This window comes from Xyrauchen texanus, chromosome 19, assembly GCF_025860055.1.
Source record: "Xyrauchen texanus isolate HMW12.3.18 chromosome 19, RBS_HiC_50CHRs, whole genome shotgun sequence".
Lineage (NCBI taxonomy): Eukaryota > Metazoa > Chordata > Actinopteri > Cypriniformes > Catostomidae > Xyrauchen > Xyrauchen texanus.
In genome coordinates this window covers 7,382,146-7,394,952 of record NC_068294.1, presented here as the reverse complement: position 1 = coordinate 7,394,952, position 12,807 = coordinate 7,382,146, and the positions used below count along the sequence as shown (strand labels likewise).

Sequence of the window (12,807 nt, the reverse complement as noted above, 5' to 3'; positions counted from 1 at the left end):
ATTTTTCTTGATTTGAAGACATCCCGCATTCTGTGTTTATATTTCTCCATGTTTGTGTCTTGCTATCAGTCTCACTTCCAGCCAGGAGGAGTGTTGCACACACAGATATTAACATACCATGATATAGATGGTATAGAAAAATCTCAACTGGTTTATATTTGATTCCAACCCCACGATATATATCGCCATACTGCCCAGCCCTAGGTGAAAGGTGTCCTTGCAGGACAGCTCCCTGGCTGCAAGCTGGGCTTCCCCTAACACCTTTGCCAGGTTTTATAACTTGGATGTTTCCTCTCTCTCTTCCCAGATCCTTGCTGCAAAGGAGTTGATTTCTTTATGTTTACAGAATTGTGTTCTGACTGTTAGACTTATGTCGATGGCATTCCTTCTCAGAGTGAAGAGTTATGTTTAATGTTCTTCTGCCCTGTTATGATTAGTATTACTAAATTTTTGTCGATCTATGATCACTTTGATTTAATTTCCCCAATGTGGTGTTGATGGTAGTTTCTGTACAGAGTTTCATTACCCAGAATGGCTACGTTCATTGTATTTTTAACCATGCATGGTTATTGAGTTTCTATTTTTTCCTTCCTATTGTTTAAAACAAAGGGGAGACTACTGAATGTCAATGTCTTTCAACTACCCATGCCTTCTGCATGTGAATCAGTAGCATGATGTGATGCTACACATTTTACAATTTACACATTTTAGCATCAGCTACTAATGCTGCATCAAAGTGACCAATTGAAAGGGAATGTACTGGTTATGACTGTAACCCTGGCCCCCTGAAAAGAGGGAATGAGGCACTGCATACTGTGCTAATGGTTTATATTCCCGCCATGATGTGCATATCAGGAGTGGAGCGTCAACTGCCATCTGCCAGTAGACTGTCATGATTTTAAGGCTTTAGTGATTGTCACACCTGGGAGGATTTTCTAATAACGTCAGCTACTTATGCAGCATCTTGTTCCCTGCTTTCAGGTAACCAGGGTTAAAGCCGTATTCAGTGGATTTACTATATTTAGTTATGTTTACTACATTATGAATACTATTAATACAGTATTAATACTACATTATCCATCTAGCTACCATGGGTTTAATCTATTAATTCTGTAGTAGCCATGTAGTAACTATGGTTAATTTTATGGTTACTATGGTTTTACTACAATTGCCATGGTTAAACTATGATTACTTTTGTACAATCATGGTTCATTTCCGTAAGGGTTAACCATGATTTACTACAGTGAGTTGTAGTTGAACTATGATACTGTATTTGTAGTAATACCAAAGTTGTCACAACAAGTGAAGAGATCCAAGTACACCACACCCTCCCCCCAGTTTTCCTCAAGAACACTGTACTTAAACACAGTCTTTGCCTATTCCCAGTGTCAGTATTATTGAACAGATCCTTGATTAAGTCCTGAATGAAGCGTCTGCTCTCCTGATTGTAGAGTCACACAGACACTCATCTGTTGCTCAAATCCCCAGACCAGTGCTGAGATTATGGTTGCCACCCATTCGGTAAAATCATGTGTGGACATTGTATCTTGTTCGGTTACAAACATTTAAGAGGCTGGGGAGAGGAACAATGACCGAGTTTTGACTGATATTCTTGGATATTCAACTAGGTTGCATAAGTGACCGTCTGAACACATTGTGCTAAAACATTGCTGGGGTCATACAGCTGACTTGCATGTCCTATCATGCAGACACTCTTATTGAAATATTTATATATCACACGTGTTATATCACATACATTGCATTCGAAAGGTTCTAGTAGGTTCTCAGTTGATAGACCACTGTACTAAAGATCATATGTTCCCAGAATGTCCAATTATTTAGATAGAGTATTCAATTATATATATATATATATATATATATATATATATAAATAATCAAAATAATAATAATAATAAAAATTCAGATAAAATGTGTAGAAAATATTTGATAAGTGTATCCGTATAATTACACATATTAGGAGCCTATGACAATCTTGCTGAATAATGCTGAAATAAGCATATATTATTTTAATGTGTTTATGTATAACCTCTATATAATAGGCCTAAATCATTTATATACAGTAACAGACAGTGCCACTGGAGGGGGTGCACTGTATTTTTCAACTTTGAAGGTGGCATTCTTAGCTTAGATACAGGATATCAATGACGTGAAGGCTCATTGGCTGGCTTTAGGCAATTTCTTTTACATTACAAGGTTGTGTTTACAAGTTCCCAGAACTAGTCACTGGGTTTGACAGAGTTGGTTAATTAAATTATTAATACATTAATATGTTTAAGAATTTAGTTTGTGACACCTAGTAGCAAGTAGCACACCTGTAAATTCCACTTTGCTCTCAGGGTTATATCTGATTTCAGATTTACTCACCCTTAAACGTCGAATAAAAAACAACTGTAGTTTATCACATTACATGTCACTCAGACAGTGTCTTCCTGTCTAATTGTGTGGTTTAGGGCCAAATAATCTGCAGTGTGGACCAGACTTTATATGGTTGGTCCGGGTATGGGTATGGTTTTGGGATAGTATTAGTGCGTGTTTGTTTGACAGGATAGTTGCTCTAGGACCAACAAAAGATGTTGATCCAGGAACATTAGCAAAATCACAGTCACCATAGGCATAACTCAAGCAATTCACTAATTTGGGCCGGATGGTTTGATGCACTGTGCGACAATTTAATATTAAAAATATTATATTCCTGCTTTACATCATTCCCCATGTGAGGAATAGACTGTGACAGGCTGTGCAGCTCCTGGAAATTAAGCCCTGTCAGGATGGTGCCGTGGCTCTCACATGGAGAAGTATACTTTCATATGTGCCTGGCTGCATATCCCAGAGGCTGCCAAAAAGAATAATTGTTCCAGCTATCGTCCTTAAGTCTATGGTCTTTCAACAGAAAGATATTAGCGCACCAATAAAGTAATTCCAGAACAAATTGCAGTTGTTTGTTCTACACAATAATTAACTGGTACTGTATGTCCAACCTGGTCTCATAGAATCAAGTTACTATACATATATAACGGATCATACAGCAACATTGGAAATGTATTCCCTTTCACACAAATCATGACTAAAATGGCAGATTTTCATTTCATGGTAGGCGCAACTGACAGAGCGATGCAAAGGACCAGTGTACGTGTCCTAAAGAGCATGCAATACTTGAGTCAAAAGTGATATAGAAGCACCACACAATGACATGGTTGCATTATGTCACATTTGCTTTTTATGACACTATCAGTTGGGTTTAAGTTTAAGGTTTAGGGTAGGAAGGTAGGTTTTGTTCATTTCCATTCAAACTCAATAGAGCATTAAAATTTAGAAACATCATTTTAGTGCCACTCAGTGGAAATTACACCTGCTGTGATACGTGTTAGGAGCCATATTTGCAAAAATGTTACCACAGGCACATTATTTTCTTGAGGTCAGTTTATCAGGTTGGTAAATGACATCAAAACACATACATGACTCATTCTTGAAGGACTGCAGGCAGCACGAAGTTGCAAACTCTAGTGAACTAAACCAAAAAGCATAGCTCTGATAGTTGGATAGTATAATTTTACCTCTCCCTCATTACAGTGAAAGGGCCACATGTGTAGTGCTCTCTCAAACACTGTAGGTGAAGGGATAATCAGTGATGAAGAGTCTGTTTGCCAGAATTTATTTCAAGAATCTACAGTCAGTGGACATGTACAGAATGGCAAACTGCACAGTGTTATTGGCTTTCTTGTTAGTACCCGTATTAATAGTATCTACAGTATAGAGTTTACAATTTCTTTAAGAGCAACAGAGAAAAGAAGCTTCAGGTTGGTAAAATCACACCTATGTACTGTATGTAAAATGTAACTAATATAGTGATAAGATACATTATATTTGCATTCAATACTCTTAGCATAATAAATAAATGCATTGTAATAACAGATTAATATCGCTTAACAATTTGCCAATAGTAAATCTAGATCTTTCCTCCTTAATGATCTGTATATTTCTGACCATATCTATTATCTGGATGATGTTTTTGGGGTGTACCTCTGGAAGTGGTTTGAGATGCATTCCATACAAAACTCGGTCAAGTGTACACATATGTAGACTATACGCCGCCCAAATAGCGCTAAGTCAGCATGGGGAAAATGCGAAACATAACAAGACTTGTGTTTCTGTTAAACAAAAATGGGTGACAACCCAACCTGTTTTCAAACCTGGATGTGCGTTTTTAAACTGCTTCACATGGGGCGGCTGTGGCTCAGTTGGTAGAGCGGGTCGGCCACTAATCGCAGGGTCGGTGATTCGAATCCTGAATCCACATGCCGAAGTGACCTTGGGCAAGACACTGAACCCCAAGTTGCTCCCAATGGCAGGCTAGTGCCTTGCATGTGGTGTATGAATGGGTGAATGAGTCACAGTGAATTTTGAATACAGTAAAGTTTAAAAAGGCGCTATATAGGTGCAGACCATTTATTTGATTTGCCTACTACATTGAGATTCCCTACTTTCATTAACCTAAAAAACGCAATTTTCAAGGCTTGTAAAGCTAATGCACATGTGCATTCTCAAGTTGATTGACAGGTGATGTCAGTACCTAAACAGTGATTGGCTCTTTTTACTGTAAGACAGGAATTCCTTTCTACATTTGTTGACTGTTGGGCTTTCCAATTTCTCCCTTTTGTTTTAATAGAAATGACCTGTCTCTGATAAATAGTCTCTGATGTCAGTGAGAGCATGAAATGAGTGAGTGAATTTGGACGCTGACGTACTGTTTACACCGTGCACAGGAGAGAGCGTTAGAGCTGTCGCAAAAACAACTTTGTCATATTTGTACTTTTATCTTACATGTAGGATAATAATCATAATAACAATAATAATAATACTTGTTATTCTATATATACTAGAGATTCTACAAATACACTATACATATACTATACATTTTCATTCTGTTTGTTATGTTTTGTATATATTTTCATTATGATTAAAATAATAATCATTTCCCTATGGGGATAAATAAAGATTCTATTCTATTCTATTCACTATTGTATTATTTATTATTTTATTAGCACCCAGAGAGATGATATGTGCACTTAGTGCCCTCATGCGACTGTAACACAGTACTAATGTTATTAATAACAACATCTATTTATTATTAGATGGCCGGTACTGTACTGTACGACAGAATACGCACAGTACATGTGATAACCGAATATTTGTATCCTCTTCTGCTGCCGGTTTGTGGTTTGTCCCTCCTCTGACCACTGTTGGTAGGTACTCACCACTGCTGAGCGGGAGCACCCCACAAGCCTTGCCGTTTCAGAGATGATCTGACCCAGTTGTCTGGCCATAACAATTTGGCCCTTGTCAAAGTCGCTCGGGTCTTTCCTCCTGCCCATTTTTCCTGCATTCAACATGTTGACTACGAGAACTGATTGTTTAACATCTAATCTACCCAGACCTTGACATGTGACCTTGTTAAGAGATGATCAGTGTTATTCGCTTCATCTGTGAGTGGTCATAATGCTTTGGCTCATCAGTGTATAGTGGATAGGAGTGATTTCAGACACAACAATAGGTATGCCGAAGTCACTTGGAATCAATTAATATAGCTTGGGAATTGAAGATCTGTCCTGTCTGGTTCCTCATATCTTAATGCTGTCTGTTTTTATTTTGCTGTGGGTTTCCAATTGCTGTCATATATGATTTGTGTGTGTGTGTGTGTGTGTGTGTGTGTGTGTTTGAGGGTGTCTATTCTCTACGTATTTAGCCCAAGGCCAATGTGAATCTATTGTTTCCAGTGTAGTCTGTCTGAATTTCTTAAACAGCAGTGCCATCAAATGTACATTAATGATCAGTAGTTTAGAAATGCGTTGTGTATGTGTTATATGCTCACGCAGCTGAAGAAGATCCATCCCCACTGTTTAACTCTTTTTCGCAGGGTTTTGTAGATTTTTGCATACAGTATTTTCCTTTTTATTTTTGGAGAAACAAAAAGCTACAGATTCATTCTGACACTAACAGATGGAATGAGAAAGAGAGAGAGGGCCTCTCTTGGCTGTCAGTCTCATTGTGCACATTCATTCTTGTCTGAGACAGTCTATGTCTCTCTCACACACACACACACACACACACACACACACACACACACACACACACACACACACACACACACACACTGTCACAGGGAGCTGGCACACACTGCCGAATCATGCATACCCATATGTCAACCTTATGTCAGCTTCTTATGATTGTGTGTGTGTGTGTGTGTGTGTGTGTGTGTGTGTGTGTGTGTGTGTGTGTGTGTGTGTGAAAGAGTATAGAAGTGACAGACTAATTTGCTTGTCACACAGGGATGATGATATGTGTGTGTGTGTTTGTGTGTGTGTGTTAACCAAATTTGACAAAACCGAAGATGTGCTCATTTGGAAAAACAGTTCATGTGTTTTGTTATTATTATTATTTGTATTATTTATTAATTTTTATTTATTTTAATCCTAAAAATGCTAAAAGTTTCTTTTAATAGGGATATTTTAATAGTTTTCTGGTTGAAGGTTAGGTTTTGGGTTAGGGTTGATTAGTAGTATTTATAATCAGCTTTGTGTAAAACAACAAGTGCTAAATTCTAAACAGCTGCGCCACTTTTGCACGTCGTATTTCAGCACAAAAATCTGCGTCTTATTCACTAACCATCTGCAATCTAGTGTAAGCAGGCGCAATCAGTGATAATATAGTGATGTACCATGAGTATATCTGCGTAAGCCTCTTTTCTATGTAAATTCGAATCTTTACAGGTTGCACTTCATTCAAATAACCAGTGCTGTTTGTTCAGTGCAATTTACATTGCACTATTAACGCCCAAGGAAAGCAAGTGGTAAAACAAATTTGTATTAAAAGAGATGCTTGTGTCCATTTTCTATCGATCATGGCAGCAGTAATAATTTTTATTTATGATTAAAAAAATATGTGTAATATATCCAGCTGCGCGGTGTAATCAAGTGTACTTTCGGATATGATTAAGGTGTCTGGATCACAGTAGTGGAGTTTTGCTGTACAGTTCTGGCAGAGTGAGTCAGGTTGCGGTGGTCTGCTGAATTCTCCATTTTATAGTGCTCAGAATCGGCCCGCATGCACAGCACAAATTTTGTGGGCACTACTTAGGTAGCTTGGTTAACATGAGGTATTCACAGGCTTGTTTTGTTAGCTTTACTATTTCTCATTCAACTCATTTGCAACCACCCACAACAACTTAGCATTGTGGCAGTGAGTTTTGCACAAAAATGCACAAAATATTTTGTAAAAATATCAAAAATATCAATTCTGTTTCTAGTTGCCTTGTTTCTTTACTTCTACACACACACACACACACACACACACACACACACACACACACACACACACACGTACACTTCTAGATATTAGATCTTTACTGCTGTTCTTTCATGCGTGTCTCAGACAAGCTTTCATGTTACTCTTATCAAGTTCACTGTTGACTCGCTCTTTCTGTTTCCTCTGAGACTATGAGTGTGTTGATTGTGTGTGTGTGTGTGTGTGTGCGTACATCTCGCATGCACACTTGGGTGAGTTTCACTTCATCCAAAGTATTAGTGTCAGTATAGCCCAAGTCTTTTCTTCCTGGATTGAAGTAGAGAGAGAAAGAGGGATCTCTAGAGGCTAAAACTTCCTGTTCTGGAGAGACTGAAAATCTGAACAACTCACTGTATCAAATATGTAAAAACACAGACAGCTCTTGTCCACTGCCATTACCGTCTGTTTCATGAAGTCACTTGCTGAAAAACAGTTGTAATACTCTTAATGGAATTTAAGTCACATGATTTGTTCGGCCATGAGCAAGTTATGTTATGTTGCAGAGTGGCTTTGGACATATTAGTTAGCATTACCCCATGTCCTAACCAGACACGATGCAATACAATTTCAGCGACAAGCAATTTGTCTGTCCACAATGAATGCGAAAATGTGGCCAATCAGAACATATCTCATGTTTAATGTACAGTTATGTGGGGGGTGGCTGTAGAGCAGTAAGATTTCACTATGGTAGTGTCTACCCAGCACAACAGATTGTGGTCATAGCTGGTTAGGACACAAGCTCAGATTTACATGGAAGAGATGGAGAGAACTTTCATCACTTGTAACTTTACAACAAGATCACAAAGGACTTTTCGGTGTCTGAACTTTTTTTTTGTCAAAAACCCATTGTGACAGGACAGAGGGCGGGGCGGGTGGTGATTTTACACACCCGGTCCCTTATCATGCTAATCAAGCCTCCAAGAGGGATAAAGGCCGACTGCGGATGGTGGTGCGACAGATAGAGAATGTTTACAGACAGCTGTCTGTCCTATGTGCGTGTTTGTGTCTTTTGGTTTCAGTTTTACATTAAAATATTATTTATATTGTCAAGCCGGTTCTCGCCTCATGATTTTACACACCCGGCCCCGCCCTCCGCCCTTTCACACCCATGCAACCATAACGCATTTGAGCTGTAAACGCTAATCCATCCTGAATGCATCCCGGACATTAGCGAAGCACCACCCCTCACCTGTCAATCAACCGCTGTGCTAAAACAAGCGTTTAAACTCTGCCGGTGACCATCCAATTAAAAAATGTGAAAAAGCGGATACATACACAAGCACGTAAACTTTAAAGTTCTTCTTCAGTGTGTCTGAAATCAACATGCAGGGAAGCACGCACATCTGAAGGTTAGTTAATACAGGTACTCCACAAAAATGACAGACAGTTTGTGCTTATATTTTAATTGCATCAGAGAGAAACAGTATGCCAGTTTGCTTTAATATCATGCAGTAACACACTGGCATAATAATAGAAGTTTGTCATCATGAAATCAGAGACCCTTTCCTCGAAATCCAAACATAAGTGGTCACAGGAGATGCTTTTAAGTGACCAGGTGTAAACAACAGTATGTCTCGACTGACAATATGTGATCAGATCACATGAGGCGCATCATAATACCAGGTGTAAACAGGGTCTGCATTACATCATTTTCAACTAAAAATACAACTCACATTTGGCACTACCTTGTGTACATTTCACCTGGAAAATGGAGCTCACACATGCCCTTACATTCAACAACACTTCCAGCTTTGTCCACTGGGGGCAGTGCTTTGCATTTTGGTAAGCCGAACCAATTTCAGAAACAGATCTTTCAACCTACTGTCACCAACTTTACAGTGAGATCACTGTCCGCTTTATTACATCACACCTTATTAGGACAGAGTGTTAGGGATGTGCAAAACTACATATTTTTTAAATCAACTAGTGGGTGGGTTGTCTGAATGATTTGTTGGTCTTAAGGAAGCCCTGTATAATTACACTGATTTAGAATCATGAACACCACACACCTTTCAGGTATGTTTCTTAAGGGGCGTTCCAATTGGAAACAAAATGTGAGATGCTGTAAAAACAGCAAAATGCAACATGACAACCAAAGATATCTGTCTGTGTGTGTGATCTTAGACCGAAATATTTGGAGTTCAACGGTAATTGTCTTGGATTCATATACAAATCTTGTGGATTTGTTACAAAAGCACTTATTGATATCTGAAGTGGCGGGGATGACACAACTTCTCTGAAAGTGTTCTAGCGCAGTGACAGCCGTTACTGTTTCTATTATCATGCTTCACACACTGCATGCTAAAACTATCTCTCTCTCGCCTCTAAATTCATCCCCTTTAAGGCACTACCACTAGAAAATATAAAATTTAAAAAATCTAAAAAGTCTGAATAAACTGATCGACTACCAGACCATTATGACCCATCCCTAGTTAGCATGTTGTGTGGAAGAGAGCGAGAGAGAGAGAGAGAGAGAGAGAGACAGCAAGAGAGATAGGGAGAGAGACACTAATGGAAATTGATAGCTAAATTGCAGATACACGGGGTTGTAATGAGGACTGCAGTGAAGATGAGATCACAGATGTGCCTCTGCAAGGTCATTTAAGGGTTACCGTGGATAGGCCAGTTTTTTATACAGATGTACGAGGGTAACCTCTCCACACTCTCTAGGTTAACACAGCACACCTCACCTGCCTTAGCTGCCCCAAGTGCCTCATGGAGTCTTTTTGGACAGACTGATCTCACAGTGTAATTGGAAACAGCAGGCTGACTTTTCTTTAGCTGAATCCTTACCTGTCTGTGCTTACCGAAATTCGAAACACTGCTTCCAGTGGCCAAAGCAGTAAGTGTTGTTGGGCGTATGTGTCACCTGTACAGGCTGTAATATAGTGAGGAGGAATGCACAGGAATATTTTATAAACTTTACCTCCTAACCAAAACCACAAACCTAAAGTTAGCCATCAGTGGAGTAATAATGTAATGTTAGAGGGAAAATGCAACATCCAAATGGTGGTCATCACTAATTAGGCAAACGCGAATAGTTCCTAGTTTTAATGCAGGATCCGACCCGGGGTCTCCCACGGTGCTGACACAATTACCTTCCCCACAATAGGGGAAGGTGAACACACTGGAGCCATTGCAAAAATGTCTGATGGGAGATGGTGCTTGTCAGTGAGTCAACATAATAATATGGCTGATCCTAGGGTACCATAACTCTCTGAAAAAACATGCCAACTTCCCATGTGATCATGTTGATTTGGTTGTAAATCAGGCATAACTGGACACTCAAATGTTTTGGACACTTGGATACTACTTTTTTAGAACTTTTTCAATACCTTGGTGCTGGTCTAGCTGTTCCCTGGTGGAAAATCCAGCTAATACCAGCTTCAGATGGTAAAGTGGCCCAAGAACTTTACCCACTGGTCCACAGGAATTTTAGTGGATGTATAAAGTCCAAGGTGGTCTGTATGTTTGATCAGCTGGGTTGCTTTTGATTAAGAAGAATTTAGCACAGCTGGATTCAAACAACAAAGCTAGTGTTTTCATCAGTGTGTAATTACTTCACCGTTCATGACAATTGTTCGGCCAAACAGGTGGTCAAATCTCAAACTCGAAAAGTTGACATGTTCAATTGGACCTAGGGTTGCTAACTGTCTAGTATTGGTCCGGATGTCCCGTATTTTGGCCAAAATTTGTGGCTGTATTTTAGCGGTGAGACGTGGGGGACCCCTGTATCGTACTGAAGCACTTGAAATGTTCAAGTGTCCCATAATCGCGTGATGAAATGTTGGCAATCCTAGTTGGACCACACAACCTAGAAATTGCAATGAAAATGCTTTAAGTTACAAAGACAATCCCATTGGATCAATCAGAGGTTAAGCATCTTGTTCAAGGGCACAATGGTGTTTGTTCATGGATCGACCGTTATGGGGATATAACCTTTAACCTTTTTGGCTACACTACACAAAATTAATTTGTGTTGTATTTTGTTATTATGTTTCTGAGCTCTGCTGGCTGGTTTTGAAAGCTCTCTGCAATGAGCAACAAATACATTTAATAGACCCTCTAATTAACCCTTTCCATCCATGTTCACTTGTCTACTCATCATTCGTTCTCTCTTCAGCTTTGTGTCTTCAACTCTCTCTGTCTTGTTTCTTTTGTCCCTCTCTCTCTCTCTCTCTCTCTCTCTCTCTGTGTCAGTCTTTCTCTACATCTTTCCTCTCCTGTGCTCTCTTAACTTGTTTCTTCTCTGTTTCTCATCTTATGAGCAATCTCCCAACACCCTCCACCCTTCAATAGGTGTATCCCTGCTGAGCATGACGAGGGGTGGGTCTATCCTACAGCGTCAGAGTAGGAACAAACACATAGACTGTCTCCATAGCTTACTCATCATAATCCTATCTCAGCATGAGGGAGATCAGCTACCAAAACTGCAGGAGGATGGGAGAGAGAGAACAGCCAGGGAGAAAAACAGAGAGAAGGAAGGATAGGCAACGGCAGGGAAGAAAGAGGGGTGAGATGAGCCCTCGTTAATTGGAAAAACTGTAACTGATAACTGTGCTCTGGTGTGAAGTTGAATCAAATACTGCGAGCTGTCTAATGCATGTTAAAATTTGACCTTGTTTCCAGAGAACTACGGAAACTTTATATCACGCTCACTGTCGCATTGTGGTGCTTGGCAAAACAACTATTTGTGAGGGTAATTTTGTTCATCAGAGGTTTCTCAGGAGATTTAATGGAGGTATCAGTTATATTTCATGTAACTTTTTCTCGGATGTTTCTCCGTTTTTAGTAGAAATAAAAAAACTTTAAATAGCTTAAACCAGCCTATGTTGGTTTGCTGGTCTTAGCTGTTTAGCTGGTCTCCCAGCTTGCCCAGTTGACAAATGGCCAAAATCCCTTTAAAACCAGACCTGTTTGACTAGACTGGGAGTCCAGCTACATTTTCAGCAGGGAATCGATTAGATATTGACTTTAAAACTTTTGACTTTTGAGTGCAGACTTTAGTATCTTGGCAAAGCAACGTTTCAGACTCTTCCGAAAGTCTAGATGAGAAACATTAAAATTTTTAACTAAAGTGAGAGAGCTAAAGTTTTCTTTTCAGTACAAAAATATGAGAAGCAAGAGATTTCAGCTAAAAAAGTCTTAATTTGCTTTCCATTTAATTTCATCACTTTCGAAAGCAAATGCTGATATTGGCATATTTAAGAGATCTCATTGGTGATTTATTTTTTTATCCATAGGGAGTACGTTTTATTTTCTGTCTTTCCTCCTCATCTGTACAAAGGTGAAATATTTGTACAGATATTCTTTGTCAGGATTTTCAGTCTTGATAGTGTCCCAGCGGACAGTGCTGTGCTTTGTATAATTTTTCTTCCATGTTTTTTATATGATGTTGCAACATCGGTTTGTTTTTGTTAGCTGTATTCAGATTTCCACTGCCGG

At 39.2% G+C, this 12,807-nt stretch overlaps 1 protein-coding gene across 3 annotated transcripts in view; it reads left to right on the top strand.

Annotated features, from left to right (window-relative positions):
- The window catches only part of LOC127659425 (pro-neuregulin-2, membrane-bound isoform-like), a 111,538-nt gene that overhangs the window by 18,505 nt on the left and 80,226 nt on the right, over positions 1-12,807 (top strand). The window contains exon 1 of one of the 3 annotated variants that reach the window (XM_052149225.1): positions 11,787-11,875. The exons of the other annotated variants lie outside the window; for them this stretch is intronic. Within the exon in view, the coding sequence (XP_052005185.1) occupies positions 11,803-11,875 (73 nt within the window). The 5' untranslated portion in view covers positions 11,787-11,802. Of the gene's footprint in view, positions 1-11,786; positions 11,876-12,807 lie in introns of those variants that run through there. 3 annotated transcript variants of the gene reach the window in all.